This window comes from Drosophila elegans, unplaced genomic scaffold, assembly GCF_018152505.1.
Source record: "Drosophila elegans isolate 14027-0461.03 unplaced genomic scaffold, ASM1815250v1 contig_133, whole genome shotgun sequence".
Taxonomy (NCBI): domain Eukaryota; kingdom Metazoa; phylum Arthropoda; class Insecta; order Diptera; family Drosophilidae; genus Drosophila; species Drosophila elegans.
Window position 1 is genome coordinate 1,713,843 of NW_024545499.1, and position 22,174 is coordinate 1,736,016.

General features: G+C 40.8%; 2 protein-coding genes across 2 annotated transcripts; one reads left to right on the top strand and one right to left on the bottom strand.

Moving 5' to 3' along the window:
* The first annotated feature begins 589 nt into the window (after positions 1–589).
* LOC108149647 (protein sine oculis) lies at positions 590–21,212 on the top strand. The gene is made up of 7 exons (XM_017277386.2): positions 590–1,244; positions 6,670–7,149; positions 8,658–8,868; positions 8,948–9,075; positions 10,075–10,179; positions 10,389–10,444; positions 19,993–21,212. Exons 2-7 carry the CDS (start codon positions 6,811–6,813, stop codon positions 20,411–20,413), a joined length of 1,260 nt encoding a protein of 419 aa, XP_017132875.1. The 5' UTR covers positions 590–1,244; positions 6,670–6,810; the 3' UTR covers positions 20,414–21,212.
* Positions 12,629–13,540, bottom strand: LOC108149648. Its single transcript, XM_017277387.2, has 2 exons — positions 13,245–13,540; positions 12,629–13,189 (listed from the first exon to the last, which is right to left on the bottom strand). The coding sequence occupies exons 1-2, from the start codon at positions 13,284–13,286 to the stop codon at positions 12,785–12,787; spliced, it is 447 nt and encodes a 148-aa protein (XP_017132876.1). The 5' UTR covers positions 13,287–13,540; the 3' UTR covers positions 12,629–12,784.
* Positions 21,213–22,174: the final 962 nt, after the last annotated feature.

The following is a 22,174-nucleotide window of genomic DNA, read 5'->3' on the forward strand; positions in this document are numbered from 1 at the left end:
ACCATTACAATAACTTTACCTCAATCAGACATAAGGTCTAGTTAGTTATTCTTCATACCATGTGAACATTTCCTATTAGGGGCTATAAAAACGGAACAATAGAAATATCGGAACTCGTACTCGACCAAACATATCGGTATGTTTTGTGAACAATTGGAAAACAAATTATTGAAATCGGACTAGTTCTTCAATTAAAAGTCTTACTCGGCAGCTAAAACAAACAATACTTTCGGGAAAACGGGCTTAAAGGTTATTTACGGATTATAGCTTGATAGAAATAGGTAGCTTACGGTTACCAGGAACATGTTAATAAATATTATTTCGCAGCGCATTCCCAGACACATATAGATTAAAATAATATCGACCCCTTAACTGCCTATGTTGGCCTTCTTTATTGCCTCAAAAAGTGCTGTTTTGGCCCACATTGCGCTGGGCCTGTCCACCCCCTTGGTGCACACTCACTCACACAAGCGCACGACCGTCACAAGCCGTCTCGCTCTGGCGCACTCACACCGACGACAGCACCAACCATTTTCTGCCTGCCGTCTCGGGTGTTTTCGGTCCGAGGAGGTTTGAGAACCGGAGAGTTCTCAGTTGTTTTCGAGATTCCGTCGCGTGCGGTTCGCTGCCTGATCTCCCCACGTCGCTCGCTCAATCCAGGCCGGATCCGGCGGCCTTTCGACGTTCACGTACGCGCACAAAGTTATATTTATTTCCCGATGAATGAACGACATCGCATCAAATCAACGCACACAAAACGAGAAACAAGCAAGGAGAATTTAGCTAATCAATCCGCTGGCGGCCATTTATCGTTGGCACTATTTCAGTGCTGTCGTCGCAGGGCTTGCCCCCTGATTTGTAAGTGCAATTTGTTCGAGTCACGGCACGACAGCGAAAAAGTTTTCTCGAAAAAATAATTTGCAACACGTGTTAACACAGTGCGTATGAGGAATATATGCCCAGCAAATTTGTGTTAGTGCGAGTGCCTGTGCCTGTGCCCCCGAGTGTGTGTGCGTGAGTGTGCGGCACATGGCTTCGATTTGAAAAGTTTGGCAAAAATGCAAATCGAGAAAAAACCACACGGCAAAAATCACCGTTTGTCTTGCCACTTCTAACATTTGTGCATGTAGCGCAATCAGAATCTGATAATCGTAGCAACAAAAGCACAAATCCAAACAAAAAATAACAAACAAAAACTAAAAACAAACACGGATACGTATCATCAATAAATAATCAAAATACAGGTGAGCCACGGTATTGGTTTTCGACGGGCTTTCAGCTTGCCGCCGGCAATAAAGTTTGCTCTAAAGCGAAGGAATAGCTTAATTTATGCCAGAGATAAACACAAATGGGGCAGTCCATTCTATATAGAAATTGAAAATAGGGAATTTATCCTTATCAAAGACTCTTCCAAAAGTTAAGACATTTAAGTATACTTCCATTGTAAGATCTTAATTTCGATTTTAATCATTACCGGCGAATAGTAAAAATTGTACAGAAATTAGAATATTGTTATACTTAATTGATAAACATTTGTTTCAAAATAAGTTTGAATGGATTGTGGTTTTTATAGTTCTTGTTCAATCTTCATCTTTAAAATTTCGCATAACTTAGAAAAAGAAATTCCGAGACCAACGATTTCATTGAGATTTTCTACTTAAAACGAAAAAGGAAGGATACAAAATATTTAATATCCTTGCAGTGAGTCCTGATTCCAATCGGTCAAGAACACTGAAACGTTCTGACAGTATTAAATGATATTAATAAAAACAGCGAGCTAAATAATAACTTTTTAAAACAAAGCTAAGGCAGCTAAAGGATATAAATTTTCGATTTCAAATTTGATCTGAGTACACAAAGAAAAGGACAATTGCGAAAGCTTTAAGCCGAGTTAGAGATGCTGATATTAATATATATGTTTACCTAAGAGGGTCAAAATTTCTTCCTTACCCTTTGAAAAGGTATAACAAGGATACAAAAAAGCTTAAAAGTAAAAAGAAGAAAGTTATCTGCGGAAAAATAAAAATAAAGGATACATTGTTTTATTTTTAAGCTATACACTTACCAGCTTGGTTTATTTTAAATGCGCAACTTAGTAATTCAAATTTTTTGTAGTGCTCCTAAAGAGCCCCTAAAATATTTGTCTATAAATGTCGATTCGTACCTTTTTTCGTTTTCTAATGGATCAATCTACCATAGAAGTCAATATATATTCACAACTTTTGGCAATCTCAATTGGGTACGGAGGCAGGCAAAGTGCAATTCGCTTTTTGGCGGTTGTGGCATTGGCGAATTCCAAATAGCCAGCAGCCATCAGAAAGCAGCTCGAACCACTTGAGAAATGATTCGCAGTGGGCGAAACGTGAAAAAAGCACAAGAAATGCATGTTTACATGTATTTGAAAAAAGAATACTTGTTTACACAGCAAATGCAAAATGCTGTTGTTTTATTCACCTCTCGATTGCCAGGCATTTGGAGCGGTTGTCGACTGCCCTTCCGAAGTCGGATATACATAAGTCGGCCCACCCACCCGATATTTATTAATTAGAGGAAAGTATGAGATGGATGAATCGAAAGAATAACCGTTTCCAGTTGTCATTCATTCATCTCTAAAATGTTTCACACCCGCAGCGTGAGTTCGATACGCAAATCTATCGGACACCGTGTTTATTTATACAACCGTTTGGCTTTATCATTCCGATCTTTTGCCAGAAATTTAAGAAAATTATGAACTTATCGTGAGAGTTTCGCTGAGAACTTTTTTCCACAAAAGCAACGGGTCCGGGGATGAGTGTGTGTGTGGGTGTGGACCGACATTTGTCCGGTTAAATACGAGATTCGTTTCGGGGATTGGAAACATTTAAATGAATTGGCCAGCGCGTGTTTGTCGTCAGAAGTCGTATGATTAATTGAGTGCGGAGATGGGAGCAGATGTTGCGTACAATTTTGTGTACCTATTTGTGGGAAAAGTCGACTAGTCGACTATTCGACTATTCGACTATCTCGATCAGCTAGATTCCATCTCGGAAGTGGCCAAATTGACAAATTTACGCATTCCATTCGCCAAGATTCGGGCAAGCAGATGCAGATACGCAAGCTTGGCTACACAAGCTTTGATCATTTTACGCACCGGCGTACAGAATCCGCCGTAATTTCGGACCAAAATCCCAAGAGTTTCATTCAAACTTTTTGCAAAATGTAGTGCAGCAAAGCGAAGAAATGCGAAAATGCAGCTACACAGCCTGCAGATACAGAGACACATGTGTGCCAGCCATTAACTTGACAAATTTCATTCATTACGCCGCGTTCTATTCGATTTCTTTGTGCGTTGCTCCCTTCACGCGGCAATTAAACGCAAAATGTTAAAAATAAACTTGGTCGCTCATAAGCGGGCCCCGAGTATCTGCCAGATAGCGATTGTTTTGGCCGTTTGGCTGCTGCTGCTGCTGCTGCTGCTTACTAATCCCGCCAAACAGCCAAACAGCCAAACGGCCAGACCGCTGTTCGAATTACCCGGAACGGGGCTGGCCCACAACAGGTTGCTTGGCACAAGGCTTCCCAATCGATTACATTGTATAAACACAGATGATTTCGGAACTGGCCGCTGAAAACAGCAGCGCGGCTTTCAGATTTCGATGGCCCCTGCTAAAACTCGAGTTGTCCGCTGGCGACAGTTCACTTGCAGAGCTCCCGCAGAGCGCAGCTCAGGAAACCGGGTCAGAATCAGGGAATGCCCCTAAAAGCGAATCGCGTTGAGTGATAAGTGCCGCCATCAAATCCATCAACAAACTTCGAATTTCATTGCAAGTTGACTTTGATTACAAACTAATTAGGCAAACGCTTGCAGCCACGGCAGCTGGAACAATTCAATTTGATTAACAACCCAATAGAATCTCTGAGATGGAAGCTTAGGTGTCCGCTTTCCGATTTCTCGAGGTTCCCCCGCCTGTAGCACAATAACACTCAAATTAAAGTCTTATAAAAGTCAAAGCAACAGCGAGGGGCAACAACGGATGGAGGGGAAAAACACGAAACAGAAACAGAAATCCGATAGATAACGCGGCTCTGGAAATAAATTACAAAATTTGTAAAATAAATTAAATTAATTTTATTCGAATGCCACAAAAGTCAGGCAGTCAGCGACACAGGCGATAAGAGATCTCCCTCAATGAGAAATTAAAAGGCAGCCAAAAGATGCAGTCCGATATCAGATAGAATATCTTTCGTGGCTGCTGGTGTTCTTCGCTTTGGGATTTTGGGTCTTTGAATAGTGGCAACGGTACAAGGCCATAAACGTCGGTATGCCAGCTATGTGCCAGCTACTATTCAAAGCTCTTAGGAGGTTATTATGAGTAAAGGTCTTCAAGTTCAAGCAGATTAGTCGTAAAACGCCTCAAATACATCTTCGGTTTCACATTATTTCCTTCATTGGGGCCGCTGCATTGTGGCCGTCGCATATTATCCACTTGTACGCGCTGGATTAGGCAAAACATATTGAAAATGTATCGCGTATTTCGTTTCACGTTCGCGTTTTGCTTGTTTACTTGCGTCAAACATGAAACAGGCCAACGAAAATACAGCCAGCGATGAAAAAGAACCCCAGCGAAATGTAGAAATGAAAAGAAATGGAATCTACGAGGAGGCGGCTGCGGGGGATCGGTTCTGGCCTAGGCCGATGACTCAAGAGCAGCCAACTTGGCGTTGGTATTTTCGTTACAGCAGCAGCAGCATCAGCAGCAGCAGCATCAGCAGCAGCAGCCAAAACGAAATCTCTATTTTCTTGTTTTGTATATATAATCTGGCCGGCACACACGAGAACTGAAACTGAAAACAGATCCAAGAATATCTCTACCCGACATACGAGTACGAGTACGAGTCTCTGTGTGAGTTTTGCGCCAATCGGGGGGCCCGGGGGCCCTGTATCTATATCAGTTTGGGTTTATCTGGACTGAACTGTCTGGCCAAAGGCGGAGATCGATTGCAAATATCAAAATATCAAAATATCAAAACATCTATAAAATGCAGCCGCGATATTCTATCTGGGGGATACATTCGAGGGGCAGCCGCTCTCGCTCACTTCCACGCGACGCAAAACGGCGTCATCGTCGTCGTCGCCGCCGTTTGGTAATTTTAGAAATATTCTTAGAACCGAATACAGAAATCTGAAATCAGAGGAATACCGACCGAAACACCATGCGCCCCATATACACGTATATTGTGTAAAGAGTTTATTTTTGTAAGAGATCCATGGGTCGGGTGCGGACAGGTTAGAGAGCTCTGCTCTACGGCCAAAGCCAAACCATATTTCCGATAATCGAACATCTCGCATTAATAATTGCTCCGGGGCTTTAGTTTTTAGTTAATCATGTTTGACAACATGGGGTCGACTCGAGGTTTTGTTTTGATTGCGATTTCGATTTGGATTTGGATTTGGATTTGGATTTCGATTTAGATTTCTGATTTCCAAATTGCTTATGAATATGGGAAATCAAAGCAGACACGCTTGTTTTGTTTATCATATGTGCAAGTGTGAGGGGCGAAAGTCATTTGCCATTCAATGGTAATTTCCACAGTTTTATGTGTCTCAATTAGTGTTGTTTCAATATTAATCTGAACGAGCAATAAAAAGATGAAAAGTCCGTGGGTTAATTAGTTCGTAAGCAAATTAACGCCATGTTTGGGGTTTATTTACTAACAAATTGGGTGTTGCAATCTGCATTTTAGTTGGGTACCTTTCGTTAGTTTATTTAAGAGGCTGAAAAAAAAAATGTTTTGCTATTTTTTAGTGAATATAAATATTCGAGTTTTTTAAACAGTAAATTTTGGATTATTTCAAGAGTAACCAGGATTTTGTTTTTTTGTAATTTGTATTATTTGTCTCGTAGCGGCGGCCGGTCGGAGTCTCTTCAAATATTTCTGGACTCACAGTGATATTTAAAAAAAAAAAAATTAAATTGATTTATTTAATACATATATTGGTTTATTTGAACGAAATAAAACTATGCAATTTTGAATTTTTGGTGCGGTTTTTAAGTCTAAGAAACCATTTTTACATTTAAAAACCAAATATTTAAAAAATATTGTTTCGTTCATCCACAATTATTTACTGTATAAAGGATGTGTGCAAAATTTCATTTAGATTGGACCATTACTTTTTGAGTTACCTTACGTACCGATTTGAAAAACGTAGTCTTGAGAAAAACGCGTCTAAAGTTTATACATACAGCACACCTGTCTTGAGCGTAATTACGAGATAATCGGTATCTCAGAGATGCCTGAGATGTTTTACTTTTATATACAAAATTATCAATCAACAAATTATGAATTTTTTTAATCCTGCCCCCTTAAAACATTGGTTGGTTTTTAATGTTATACTGTTTATTTTTAAGGGGGTAGGTAATATAGCTTTTACTTTAAAATAATCATTATTTTAATACCCACCTAATTAAAAAAATTTATTATTAAATTTAAACATAAAGTTTGAAGTGCTAATAAATATACCAAAAAAATTTAAGGACGTCAAAAATTTGGGAGCGGGTTTAAATGTTATTGTATTATATACAAAAGTAATAATAATGACTCTTATTTAGAAGTTATCAAGTTCCTATTTCACGATTACCATTTACCATAAACTAATCATCTTCTTTCGTTTTTATTTTTCAATTACAGCGCTCAAACAACCAAAGAATTAAGCAAATATTAGATTAGGTTATCCAATACTAGTTCATATCGCCGATCGTTTTTGTTACCCAGAGCGAAGTCCTTAACATTTACCCACACACCTATCCAAGCCCCCGATTCCCGCAGAAAATGTTACAGCATCCCGCCACAGATTTCTACGACTTGGCGGCGGCCAATGCGGCTGCCGTCCTTACCGCCCGGCACACGCCTCCTTACAGTCCCACGGGTCTCAGTGGGTCGGTGGCTCTGCACAACAACAACAACAGCGCCACCAGCAACAACAACAACAACAACAACAGCAGCAGCACCCTGGACATCATGGCGCACAACGGAGGAGCAGGCGGTGGCCTCCACCTGAACAGCGGCAGCAACGGGGGCGGCGGGGTGGTCAGCGGCGGAGGCTCCGGCGGCAGGGAGAACCTGCCCAGCTTTGGCTTTACCCAGGAGCAGGTGGCCTGTGTCTGCGAGGTAAGCTGCCAAAATGTATGGGTTCGTTTAAGGGGTACGATGAATTGAAAGGTGCCATATGAGAAGTAAAAGTCTGTTACCCGGATTTAGGTCAACATAATCCATAAATATTTTCATCTCCAACGAAGCACCCAAAATACTATTAATAACATCTAAGACACATTTTCTGTGAATTTTACTTAAAAGCAAAGATACAATGCTATTTAAGTCAAGTTATTGACTGATAAATATATTTAGCAACATCCTTTTGGAGATAATGTCATAAAATAAATAAATCGAATAATATGATTCCAAATTAATGCTTAAATTTCCAAAAAAAAATTTTTTAATTTCAACAAATCGGCCATATTACGCAATTAATATTTTTCTTAATTTAAAATGTTTTTCACAAATCATATAAGCCGAACACACTTTGTTTTAAATGTTTATATATACCGCAATGTTATGGAAGAATAATCAAATTTTATAAAATTCAACATATCCTCCAATTATATTTTTTTTGTCACTCTGGCCAAAAATTTGAACCAGAATTAAAAGTAGAGTAATCGAACAACCTTAACAACAAATGAACCACAAGTGTACGGCAATTCCAAAATTGAAAATTTTCTGATCAATAGCATACGAAAAGGCTTTGTCGATGAGCTACTATACCCAAAGATAGCTAATGAGTTTGAGGTGACGTGCAAACGAAATTAGTTCGTCCTTTCATAGTCGTGTCCACTCCCCTAGAAAGTTCAGGTGTGATGAAAGTTAAATACATTGTGTTATAGAAATATTTTAGCCAACGCTAAACATGAACTCGAGTTCAAGCAAAAACAAGAAAGAAATCATTAGTCGAGATCGCCGACTATTACTCAGCTAACACATTTCAAACTAAATTTAAACTCCCAAAAAAAAATTAAAGCTTAGGTGGCGCCATCTGTCGAACTGTATAGCCAACACAAGAGGCCAAGAGCGGCCAGCACCCCCAAAACAATAAATAAATTAAAAAAAAAAATTTAAAAAAAAGAAATCTAAAAACCATAAAAAAAACTATGGTCTAAAATGCCACAGGGTGATATGACAGGCTTTTGCGCTCTGTAGGCGTTAAAAATAAAGTGGCGCTGCTTAAGAATTACTAGATTCTGCATGTCAAATACCAAAACTCATGCTCAAACTACATATAGTAGTTTCCGAGATCTTAGCGTTCATGCGAACAGACAGACATGGCTAGATCGACTCGGCTATTGATTCCGATCAGAAATATATATTCTTAATAGGGTCGGCTTTATGGTAAACTTTCTCTCCCTGCACGGAATAACATATCAGGACTTAATCAACAAACATGTTAAAATTAGATCAAACTATTTTAAATGCACAAACTTTTGGAAAATATCTTATATACATATAACTGCTACTTAATGCATGAATCTGATAAAACCAGATGTGCCTAGCTATAGTGCCATTCAATCCCGTGAAGACCCAGCAACCTCAAGCCAATCTCGAAATCTTTCAAATTCTCCACACAGGTTCTGCAGCAGGCGGGCAATATCGAAAGACTGGGCCGCTTCCTCTGGTCGCTGCCACAATGTGATAAGCTGCAGCTGAACGAGTCCGTGCTGAAGGCCAAGGCGGTCGTTGCATTCCATCGTGGCCAGTACAAGGAGCTGTACCGCCTGCTCGAGCATCACCACTTCTCGCCCCAAAATCACGCCAAGCTCCAGGCCCTGTGGTTGAAAGGTGAGACCCGCACTCCTGCTAAACCCCAAAACTGTTCGCCAGGCAGAACCAAAACCGAATTCTTTCTCTCCGGCTGTAGCGCATTATGTGGAAGCCGAAAAACTGCGCGGAAGACCCTTGGGTGCTGTTGGCAAATATCGTGTTCGCCGTAAATTCCCATTGCCCCGCACCATTTGGGACGGCGAGGAGACGAGCTACTGTTTTAAGGTGAGTGCCCAACTCGTCCTGGCCGCTTTTCATTTTAATTGTGGCAAGCGGCGAAATCGTACAACTGTGCGCTTGCCTGTCTGATTGCATAAGCTGCAAGTGCCCGCTTGCGCTAGGGTAACGCCTTTCGGCTTATCGGAGAAATATCCTTGGCAGGAAGCGTTTTGTTTACTCTCTGTCAGGCCTTCAGTTAGGTCAGCACATTGAACGCTGTTTTAATAAATTTTCGAAATATTGAATAATAAATAAAGCCTGGTTGAGTGTCCTGCCGAAGGTATCTCATTAAGCGGGTAAGCTTAATGCTCTGTTAAAAAGTAATTTTTATCACTTTTCGAAATTGTTAGTAACGCTTTCCTATACCTTGCACATAAGAATAAATTTTAAATTTCCCTTTATTCGTTGATAATTGCAAATTGTTACCCGCGAAATTCATTCTCTTTTTCGGCAAATACATAATAAATACCAAAATTTTATGAAGTGAGAAATTAAATTAAATTTTAATTTAAACAAAGATTCGATGAGATTATTGCCCGCAGAAATGTAACTTTTTTCATCCGTTCAACTAAATTAAGTTGTAGATACCCATTACTCAGATAAGCAATTTTTAAACAAATTGTCCCCACAATATAGATGCGTCGCCAACTAGCGGTAAGAATTATTATCATTAACCAAAAGGAACTTAATAACTCTTGAAATAATGGTTTAATTAGAAAAAATGTTTGGTGTGTCGATACATGTTGACTGAATAAATAAATATATATTTACTTAGAATAAATCAATCCAATTTCCCAATTTATAGTTGTTAGTGCTCTGCTATAGATTCTGATTGAGACTAAATATACTTCATAATGTCAAACTCTGTTCTACCACACAAAGAGTAAGGAGTACAAATACTGGTCACATATTATGACTCTAAGGGGAGTTTAGCTCACTAAACTGTTCTACATCGTAGTAGCTTTCTTCGCTTATATATTTATGAGATAATTTCTTATTCCACAGGAGAAATCCCGCTCGGTATTGAGAGACTGGTACTCGCACAATCCATATCCATCGCCCCGCGAGAAACGCGATCTGGCCGAGGCCACAGGACTGACCACCACGCAGGTGAGTCAATGGGCGATGCCAAAAACAGAAACAGAAACAGAAACTCAAGCAGCAGCAATGAAACATAAATGTCAAACGCATCTCTTGACAAATTTCAATTGAGATTCCTCACAGATGCCATCCCGCACATGTTAATTGCATCTCATTAATTATGGGACAGAGATGCGAGTGAATGCAAATGTCTCTAAACTATTTTTACGCTTTTACAGGTTTCCAATTGGTTCAAGAATCGACGACAAAGAGATCGAGCTGCCGAACACAAAGAGTGAGTTGCAATGAACCTTAATTTCTAATGACACCCATACATATTCATTTCTGATTTATCATATTATTGGGTATATTCTATTTTCTAAACTGGATCTATATCTAGGTGCGTTGAATCAGTGGCGTACGTATAAATACGTCCACATATTAATGCTTTATTTGCGATGTGTGTGACAAGTGTCAACGCGTGCAAGGCACCGCAAAAAATAATATATTAATTTGCATTTAAATTTTCAATTACAAAAGCTGACGGCATTTACTTTCAAGGTCATTGAGTGGGTGGGCGGGGCGGTGCGGCTAATTAGTGCCAAGGACACACGCAACTGGCACACGCTGTGGTAAACGGGGGGTGGCGGGCTGAACGAGTCAGAACGAGAAAGAGTCGCTGACAAAGTCATTAACGTGTTGTTCCAAATTCCAAAATGATATATACTTGTACATCCCATCATATGCCATATATTTATTTTATTTTTATTTGATTTGTTGATGTTTGCTTTTCGGTGTACGTACTACGTATGCATATCTCCGGCATATGTCAGGCAGGCCTCGTCCCTAATTAAAATCCGCCGTCCTTTCCCTCCCTTCCCTCGATTTCCCTGAACATCTGCATTTCCGCTTAAGCAAATAGTCGGGCACTCCTTTCGGATGTTTCCTCTTCGAGAGGTAGATCGCGAGAGATCTTCGACTGCTGATAGGAAATATTTTCTCAAATATTAAACATCCTTTGGATGACTAGCATCCTTTTGTTTGTCCCTCGGACCAACTTGGGTTCTTCGGCAGCCGCTGAAAGTCATGTGAAGTGCAAACAGTCGAGAAAGTGAAAATAGGATTGTGAAGTGGCGGCATTTCCTCCGCGCTACTCCTCTTCCAGCCATCCGATTGCCACCCATTCGGCCAACTATCATTAGCCGGGAAATTGCCAAAAAGCCCGAACTTTCCCCAGGATAGTGGTTCCATTATGCTAAATGGTATATCACTTACGACTCCTCCACTCCGAGTTTCGCCTCACGAACGGCAGGCGAAAAGCGAGAAATTGTCGTAATAAAAATGGAAATAAAAAATGGTAAAACAGAAATACTGCAAAAAATATTATAAATTGGATGCCGTGGCAACCGCAAGGCACACACATACTCATACACGGTCGGCCGACAAATGTATCTCACAGATACACGTTCGTTCTCGGCGATAGTTTACACTGCGTAGCTCCCTCCTCGCCTCTCCTCTTCGCTCCGCTCCGATCCGCCCGGCCGGTAACTTGATATATGTTTATGGCTGTTGCCTCGATGAGCAGCCCAGTGCTGCTACTTTAACTTTTTCATATTGTTTTTTCTCCTATCTTTTTTGCATGAGGGTGTGTATCTATGTTCCATTTCCATGCAGCTTTGTGGCAGCCAGCAAACCACAACGGCGCCAAATCTGAATCTAAAGCGGCACTTTGAACAGCCCAACAACTGCCAAAGTGGTTATTGTTTGAATAGGCACTACCTTTGAAGGGCCAGAAGAGAATGGAGAGCAGACTTCTAGCTAGGTAGATGGAACAAAATGGGTCCGAACTATTCCTGGGCGATCTGGTATATAGGCATACTCCTTAAATGGTTTTAAATGAGACCATCAAAACGGTTAATCTCTAACCAATTTAAAAACTTGCTGATTGATTTTTAAAAGTATTTGTAATATTTGTTTAAATTTTGTTTATTAACTCCTACGCATACACGAAAACAAGGACCATCATAGTGTGGCGTGTAAAATAAAACAATTGCCAAAAAAAATATATATATATTTAACGCATTTTTTATCGCTTCACAACATTTTTCAAATAAATTGGTTACTCAACAAAAAGTAAAGTAAAGTATTTTAAACAGAGATTTCCAGCCCAAAACCTTTTTTTTTAATTTGAATGTTTTGTTATAGCAAAAAAAACTGCAGTTTTTAATTAATCAACCAGAATATTTAATTCCGTACACTGATGAATCATTTTATTTTAACTAAGCTTCACTAAGCACACTCAGAAAACAAAATTCCTTGATTTTGAGAAAAGTTTTCTTAATTTCATTTATAACATCCATAAACTTAATCCTTATATAAACAAAACAACTCTCTTTTACACTTTTAACTTCTGTTGTGTAAGAAATAATTTGTTTTTAAACATGCGGAATAAATTATTTAAACAACAATACTTTAGAAATTGAACGGAGTCTCTAAATTTTTATTAGCCCAAAGTGGTCCGGCAAGAATATTGTACGAAGTATCTTTTTAAGAGGATCTTGCAGTACATTTCAACATCCAATATTACTCAATCGATTTCCAGTCGACCCTAGATCGGTTATTTTGTAAGCCTGGCTCAGCTGAACACAAAGCACAGAGCCATGCGCATATAGTCGACTGTCGAAGATATGGCGGTGATAATGACGCGGTACCGATCGATGTACATGGTCACGAACAGCAGATACTTCTTGTTGGTCACCTCGAAGCGCCACAGGTGCGAGGCGGCCCCCAGGAGGTCCCAGTTGTCCGGCGGGACCACCCCGAAGTGCCGCTCGCCGGCGTACTGGAAAATGCCGTAGTAGAGCAGCAGGACGAGCAGCGGGTACAGGATCGGCAGCATGATGAAGAAGAGCAGGACAAAGCTGTAGACGAACTTGAGGAGCGTGGGGAAGGGCAGTGGCTGCATCCAGATTTCGAACAAGTGCTCCACCAGTGGCTGCATGTAGTACACCATCTTTCCAGGGTTCGATACGGTCTTCCACTGATGGATTGGGGATGGTGAAGGTCTCTGATTCGGTATTTCTCAGTGGACTCACCATTTTGCGCTTGTGAAACGCCTTATTCCAGGTCTTGTGCATGTTTTTAAACTTTAACGGAAAATTTTGTTGGTCTTAAAAACAAAAAATTTGAATTTAGCATGAAGCCACTGGCTACTAAGAGTTTCATTCCGAAATGCGTCGAAACTTAAAGGTACGCCCAATTTCATGGTCGGGTTTCCATTGTTTTGTCTGGAGCGAAGCTTGGTGAAAAGTTTACAACAACTAACCCAAACAATCTAGCCGTAATTCGATATTTTGTTTGGAAAAACTCTAACAATAACAATTGGGATTTTCAATTACACAAATATCCGATTAATTTTCTTATGTTGAGAGCTAACTTAATTCTATATTTTTGAAATTGGTAGATTTTTTTAAGTTCATATTTTATTTTGGTAAAACAAAATGTCTAACACATTTCTGTCTTTTTGTTGGTTGAAGACTAAAAACGTTTTGTTTCGATCTCCCCTCTTCAACATAAACACTTAAATTTGTAATTTTTGTAGTTTTTACAAATGGTCAAAGAATAAATATTTTTGTTTCTTAAATGCTGAGGTCTGTCGACTTAGTGTTTAATGTTTAATGGTGACCGCGAATGAGGCATATGGAAGTGATTTCTAAATCGAGTTAGCCTGGCAACCCTTGAACCGCCGGAATATTCATAAATTTGACCCGAGACAAAGATGCTCTTTCGGTGGCTTTAAAAATCCTTCTAATTAAATGGGAATTTGCGGGACGTTTGAATCTTTCAACTGGTTTTGATTGATCTGCCTGGCAGTGTGAGCCATTTCTACGGGAATGTCAGTACCTCAAGGCTTCTTTCCTCTCCTTATCCATCTCCTTCTCCTTCTGCCTCACCCTCTCTCTTTACCGGTGTACTCACTCACACAGTCCCAGTTGCAGACGTGTTTCTGTCCCTCTTTCTCTATATACATACTCGTACTCGCACTACCGAGGCGACCCAGTCCGAGTTCCACTTCCAGTTCCAGTTCCAGTCCCAAGTCCATCCCACTCCCTTTCCCTTTCCCCGCCCTGTCCCTCCCCGCTGCGCCCATCCCCACCAAATCCGAATACGAATCTCCCTCAGACATCGTCATCATTTTGCGTTCGTCGAATGCCACGGTTGGCTGGAGGGTAGCTGGCCAGGGTATCGGGTTACCACAAAATGTGCGTGTGTTCTTTATTCGTTCGCCCTGACAGCCCCTCGCCCCGCGCCCTCTCCTTCGCCCCAGACCCCGCCAGCACGTTATTCATTTTTATTCGTTTTATTGTACATTCTGTTTTTATTATTATGTATTTTGCGCTTTTGCCCGTCTGAGGCCCTCGTCTCCTCGCCGCTGCCTTTGTGTGTTTGTTTTCAGTTCCCCAGTTCCAGTCCCGTTCCCGTTCCCATTCTCTTTCTCTTTCCCGATCCGTGCACCGATGGCGTTGATAATAATGTTGTTGGTGATGATGGACCGGTTGGTGGTACGGAATCCGTCGGAGGCGCTCTCCATCCGCATTGACATCCGCGACAGCCCATCTCCTCAGTTCGCTTTTCCGGGCGGTGGGTGGGTGGATGTCAAGTGTTCGCCCTCTTGACAATAATTAGATCTCATTTGGAGGCAGACACTCTGTGTGAAAAGCTCACAAACATTGGACAGCGATTTTACATCACACGAAAAATGTGCTTTTTCCACGTTTATTTATAACTATTCTGAGTTTAATGCATCGTACAATTTTAGCTTTTCTTACTACAAAAAGTTATTCAAAAAAATTATTTGTGACAAAAAACTAAAAATATTTTTAAATATTTCTTAACATGCTCGAACTTGTTGGATCTATACGAAATTGATTTACAGTTTTAGGACTTAAATACTGTTAAATTCAAACGGACAGAGCCAAAATAACTTTCTTAGTCCCAAACTGACAAATTCTTTTATTATGTTAATGTATTAAAAACGAACATAGCCTTGGACTTAAAGATAAAAAATCGAGATGGGTGTTTTTGAAGCATACAACTCTTTCTGTGGTAAAACTGATAAACCAACTAAAATCTTTAACTTCTAAAGCATTGTAAAATTTTGCTGTTTTCGGATAAAAACAAAAAAGGCCCAATCAAAGTGTTGGGGTTTGGTTTCTGTGGCTCATCTAGTCCTCCAACTTGACCTCAGCAATCGTTTTCTAGGGCTTCCATTAGGTACTCCCACCAAACACTCTAAGCCTTCAAGTGCTGAGAAGACTTGGGGATTACATAAAAGTTTGGCTAGTCAGCGGGGGGTTGGGACTCGACTTTTCTCCTCAGGTGCCATCTGATTCGTATCGAGCAAGGCAATTAAAAGGCCACAAAATTATAAGAAACTGTCAAAACAATCCTGGGCCAGCATAAAATGCACCACACGCCACACATGCCATGTACTTTCCACCTTCGACTTGGATAATAAAATATCTTATAACGATGACAGCGCTGAGCTCGGACTTTGGGTTAATCTTTGGGATCTTACATAGTTGTAGACAATGGCACAATGCCCGTTTGGTCCCGACCAGACGATGGCTAGACGAAACGAAAACTAAAACTGAAATGAAAATGAAAACTCCAACTCCCAATCCAATCCCCAAACCCTAAACCCCAGGTGAGGCGGACTTGGTCTTCCCCGGATGATTCCCTTCGTCAGCGCTTTTGAGTGTCAGAGGGTCGCCACGAACATTAACAACAGCCACACACATGCGTAAATTAAATGATAATTTATGATCAACACCTTTTCAGATTCCACTTATGGATCGCTGTTGCCCGTTTAGTTGGGTGTCCTGCTGAGCACACGTCCCGAGATTTGTGTACCGATCGCGCAATGCGATAACTCAACCTGTTCGTTGGCTCTCGGCCGATCGCCCCGATCTCCTGATCTTCCGATGGCCCGATCTCTGCGATCCCCTGAGCCACCTTCCTTCTTCAGGGCCTGGACCTGGGACCTGGGACCTGGGTCTGGACCCTACTCGTTTGTTTGTTTTTTTAGGATTTATTGGCTTATAATTTTTATTAGCAATGGAATTCCTTGGAAGCCCCAGTGCAGCCACATCATCCACATCCACCGCAATAACCATATGGTTGGTAGTTCGTGTGAAAATCGTGGAGTTATGTCATGGAAATCAGCGTACAGAAGGGGTTATGAAATTCTATTTGTATTCAAAATCGCAGCAATCTTAGGTTTACATGCCGGCGTAAAGATCGGAGTCAGTTTTGAATCTTTTTGTTGACTTTTCAATTTCACTCCGAGAACAACTCACTCACGTGGCAAACTTGTTTCTGGTGCCTGCCCCCCTCTGCCCACTCCGATTTATCCCTCACCTCGTCCAGTTAAACCTAATCCGATCATGCATTATTACCAAGCTAATGAATCTGCTTAAGACGGACTCCGGCCGAAATGGCTGGGGCCACAAAAAATCAATTGACCAAACAAGTAAAAAATTAATTCCCCCTCACTGGGCACAGACCCCAAAATAAAAAAAAAAGGGGCAGGGAATGGAAAGCCCGAGGAACCTTTATTCTGGCGACCACACACAGAGAGCCGGAGACCCAAAACCTGCTGTTTCTTCTTCTTCTTTGGCTGTTGTTGCTGAATTTTGTTATAAACTTTATGTGACATTCACTTCTGGCGCAGGGGAATTGTCCTTGAGACGCTTGAGACGCTTGAGAAGCTCTGCTCCCGTTCGAGTGTAGTAGGAAAACCGAACCGAGACATTTGTGTTTATAATGCAATCACTGGAAATACGGGGCAGGGGCGGGGGTCGACATGCCCACAAAAGTGGGCGCTGTCCGTCTGTATGTGTTAATAAGTGTTGCAGAGCCGGGGAAGAGCGGTTCGGGGTCCAGAGCCACGAAACTCTGGTAATTCGATATCATTGTTTATATGCTTCTGCTGCTGCTGTCCTTTGTTTGCTCCCCACTCTGCGTTTTTCGCTTTTCGCTTTTCGCTGGGCTGGAATGGGATGGAATGGGATGGAATGGGATGGGCCTTTTCTCATGTTTGCTGTGCTTAGGCCATCGATTTTTGGCCAGAACAGCGTTACTTTAATGTCGAACGAATGCCCAAAACTCGTTTTCGGGAAATTTCGGAGTTCGGGGGAGTAGTGTCCATCAGATGTCTCATGTCGCAGCGGCGCCCCTTGCCCGCGATCAGTGGTCCAAGTTCAAGTTCATGCAAACGCTGCAAGAAATAATGGCATGACATCGCCGCTGGTGGCTGCCACTCGCGGGATACAATCTACAATTACATGATTGCCGATATCGCACAGCTGCGCCGTATGTGGGCCCCCAGAGCAATCGAGGATCCCAATCCGCGGCAGCTGAAGAAGTGGAGTCAGCAAATAACTGGGAGGTGTATCCGCTGGGCACCAGATCGTTCCTGTCCTCTGTCCTCTGTCCCACTGCGCCCGATCGCAAATTTGTCGAGTGTGCGCTTAAATGTTTTGCATTGCCACGGACGAGCCCCAATGCCTGTTTCGGTGCCCAGATACCCAGATGCCCAGATGTCCATACCCTTGGTCCGGTTTCTTCCGCTGACTAAATGAATTTGTTGGCTTTGATTCAATCCCTTTAACCAAACACATGTAGCACTTAAGACCAAGAAGAACAATTTCCAATTTGAGGTTCACTAACACAGTTTTAAGCCACGTATATTTATTAACTTTTTAATACCTTTCATGAAGTCTTTGATTGTTAAAGGGGCAAGAAATGTTAAAATGCAATTTAGAAACTCTCTCTCTAAATTTAAAGTTTTTCCTGTATACAGTTTTAAATATTCTGAAAAATAATGATTGTATTAGTAAAATACTTGTGCTGGTTTTGTTCCTATTATCTTAAAAAAGTGCTTTTGTAGTTGCTTGTAGTCGGGCAAATCATGTGAATCGAGCATTACCAGATAGGATGCACTTTTTTTTTTTATTTTAAAGAAAAGAATATGGAAAAATGGTGGGTTCAGAATATTTGTATGAAATATATGTTCATAAATAGATGTTATATATTTGTCAAAGTGTTTCTGAAATATGAAATCCAATTTTCTTTACCCCTCCAATGTTTATTATAATTATGGCGATTGTTTCTCCAAGAGGGTATTCAGACTTTGAGAAGACTTATTTTCCGACTGGCCCAATGTTGTTTGTTGATGCTGCCCGTTGCTGTCATCAATTTTTTCGCAAACTGGTTCTGCGATGCGGCTGCTGATAACCGATTACTGATTGTGCTTGGCCATGCAATTGGCGACAAGATTAACACTTTGCCGATGATTGCCGGCGGGGAGGAGAGGCGTGTGCTCGAGTTTCGGGCTTGTTATGGCCGGGTATTAGCCATTAACGGGTGATTCCATCCCCCGGGGGCGTCTTACATTAACCCCGAAGTGCGGTCGGGGTTGGGGTTCGAAATTCGAATGCCATTTACGAAATCAGCCACAAACAATAAAAGTCAAGCTACTTAGCTGGGAAGGGCTGTGCAGCAAGCATCCCCAAAAACAACTCTCGCACCCACTTGAACCCATGGAAGGCGATGCCAGAAATCAGATGCCAGGCATCCGAATGCTCTGGGGAATGCAGGTTGTCCCTCTCCCACTGGCTGGCCATCTCACTCCCACTCCTGGTCGTTGGAGTCCCTGAGGCGACACCTCGGCAGCGAACATGATACCATTTATAGAAACGCGAGAGGCAGACGATTTCCTTCCGGAATTCGTTTCAATTGCAATTGCTGTGCCCCTGTCATTTGTCATTTGTTTATAAATAAATTATGCGCTCCATGCGCGAGTGTGTGGGTGTGTTGACAGCAGTAAATTAGTTGCAATTGACACATTTTAACATAAGCGATGCTGACATCCAAAAAGCATATGGCTCGGGTCACAGTTGTAACGAGCAGATGCCTATGCTGGCATTTGTAAATATTAAATTATAGCATTTTTAAGTTGAACTAATCTTTGAAAGCCAGCTTGTACCATATTAATATAGTATCCTGTCGAACTATTATCCCTGTAGAGCTAACAATTTTTTATTAAAAAGATGGGAATGATTTAAAATCACTTAGCTTAATATAATGGCACTAAGTCTTATAATACCCGTATATATCAATTTGATTTTTATAAAGCTTGCAACGCAATGAAGGTATTTATTATCAATATCTATGTAAGTCTGTCCATCAGTTTCTAATGATCCTGAGTTTTAGGGCTATCCGGATGCAACTTTCCCAAAAGTGTTCTTTCTATTGCAGATAGTTTATATATCCGAGCGGGCTAAATCGGGATTACTTGGCTGTTTTTTATTTATTTATACGAACCTACTCCGAGACATAAATGTATAAACCATGCATGGTATATTATTTCAGAATTTCAGTTTTAATTTTTTGTCAAGATCGGACAACGATATCATTTAGCTGCCTTGAGACGATTAAAATATTCATCAGAAAATCAAAACATAGTCTTTTTATATAATAAAAAACTAAAGTATATAATTTTAAATGTTGGAAAATACATATTTCATGTATCCGTATCAAATACAATGATGGTATGGTTGAAATGTAAAATAATTATTTGACCACATCAGATACTTTTTTTCTTCTTTGTGAAATCATTATGGATCGATATTATTAGTGATCTATAAAATCATAAGATTTTGGACATGACAGTTGTTTAGCAAATGCTAAGTCTGTATGTATTGGAACACACCAAAAATTAAGCCATTTGCTCTTGCTGCCCCTCCCTCTAATCATACGATTTCCGTCTTCTAATTGCAGCGGCTCCACGGACAAGCAGCACTTGGACTCCTCCAGCGACTCGGAGATGGAGGGCAGCATGCTGCCCAGTCAGAGTGCGCAGCAGCAACAGCAGCAGCAGCAGCAACAGCACTCGCCCGGCAACAGCAGCGGCAACAACAACAACAACAACAACAGCGGCCTGCACCAGCAGCAACTGCAGCATGTTGCCGCCGAGCAGAGCCTGCAACACCACCCGCACCAGCAACATCCCGCCAGCAATATCGCCAGTGCCGCCAGCAAAAGCAGCAGCGGGTCTGGTGGGGGGGTGGGTGGAGCCAGTGGCGCCCAAATGCAAATGCCCCCGCTCACCGCCGCCGTGGCCTACTCGCACCTGCACAGCGTGATGGGGGCCATGCCCATGACCGCCATGTACGACATGGGCGAGTACCAGCACTTATGATTCTAGTTGGAGGCGGCCGCCGCCGCCGGTGGCAGTAGCGGCGTCGGCGGCAGCAGCAACATGGGCGCCGGCGGCAGCAGCAACACCGCCTGGCAGCAGCGACATCGCCACCATCAGCAGCAGCAGCACCAGCAGCATCCGCAGTCCGAGAGCTTCTACTTCTGAGGATAGTTACTTAGCAATACCGCCGGAATCCATCAGCATAGCAACACAAACTTTACATATCGCACAGTTGCTGAAAGGCTGTCATGACTCAACTCAACAATTATAGCCTTCGCTATCTTTATGGGAAGTGAAGCCATAAGAGGTCATGTTAGGACTTCAGTTTAAAATCTACCACGTTAGTTGGTTGGGTTAGCAGAATGTCAAGGAGCAAGACATGACATGGAGAAATGGGTTACTTTTTAATCCTAATAGTTTCAGTCCTGACAGTATTTTAGCTAACTACCGATATGCAATTATAGACTACCACACCTTCTGGATAACTTGGCATTTTCCGCAACGAGAAATAGAGAGAAATAGAAATAATGAGACAAGGCCACCAAGCTGCAGCACAAGCTTTTGGAAGAAAACTCCGGAAGAATACACTTTAACTATGATTACGGCATCGATCTGTGTAAATAGCTAGGCTTTAGTTTTAGAGCGGTTGGGCGGCCAACCGAAATGCAAATCAAATCGAAACGTGCAAAAATTATATATATATACCTACGTACATGCATAAATTATACACTTTTAATTGTAGCGACTAGTAATTCTATTTTTGTTAAAAATAAACTCTATTAAATTATTTTCAAATGCATTCACCCACGAACATACAATTATATTACACGAGTGGCGACAACAGTGCAAATCGTAATCGTAAGTACCGAAAATTTACGATTTTGGTAAGTAAGACGTATGGTGTTGCGGATTCAGACTGACACTTATAAATTATATGTCAAAAAAGCAACGCTAATTGGTCAAGAGTACGGAATACAAAAAAAATCTATTATAATCGAAACATGAAAATACAAACTCTTTAAATGCATTCTTAATTCAGCATCAGTTTTTGCTTCAAATTCTTTTTATGACAACAATCAATCATTTCAAATCGAGTTCAAAGGTGTTATTTCATGGTATGTTAAATAGTACAGTTGCGAAGATTATTCTACATTGTATTGTACAATCTTTGATAGTAGCCTTGTGACTTGTGAGTGTACTATCGTGATGCTAAAAACTCAGTGATCTATGTTTTGTTTTTTTTAAATATCGTTCAACACACTTAACATTACTCACAGATCGTTCTAATACTCAGCATGTATTGACTGGGTATTCTAACAAAAAAGGGGAAAAAAATGTGTATATTTACCGTTAAAATTTAATATGAAGTCAATATATTTAATACAATAGGTATTAAATTACATGGTTTAATATTAAAATTTTAATTAATGCGGGAAAAATAGGTTTAAAATAAGTCATATTTGATTTAAATGCGTTTTTTTTGAGATTAAATGCATTTTATTTATGCATTTTAATTTTAATTAAATTTTTTGATACTTAAACCCAATCCGAATGTAGTTAAATAAAATATTAAAAGTTTTTTAATATTTTCATATTTAAAATGACTTTAAACTTTAATGAAAGTCAATGGGCAAATGTTTAATATGGATATAATACGTTCTTTTTACTAGCATAACGTTGCCATTATCAATTATTTTCTATCTTTGAATGTTTAAGAACTTATGTCAACATGCTCTTGAGTTGCATTTTTCCCACGCCCTC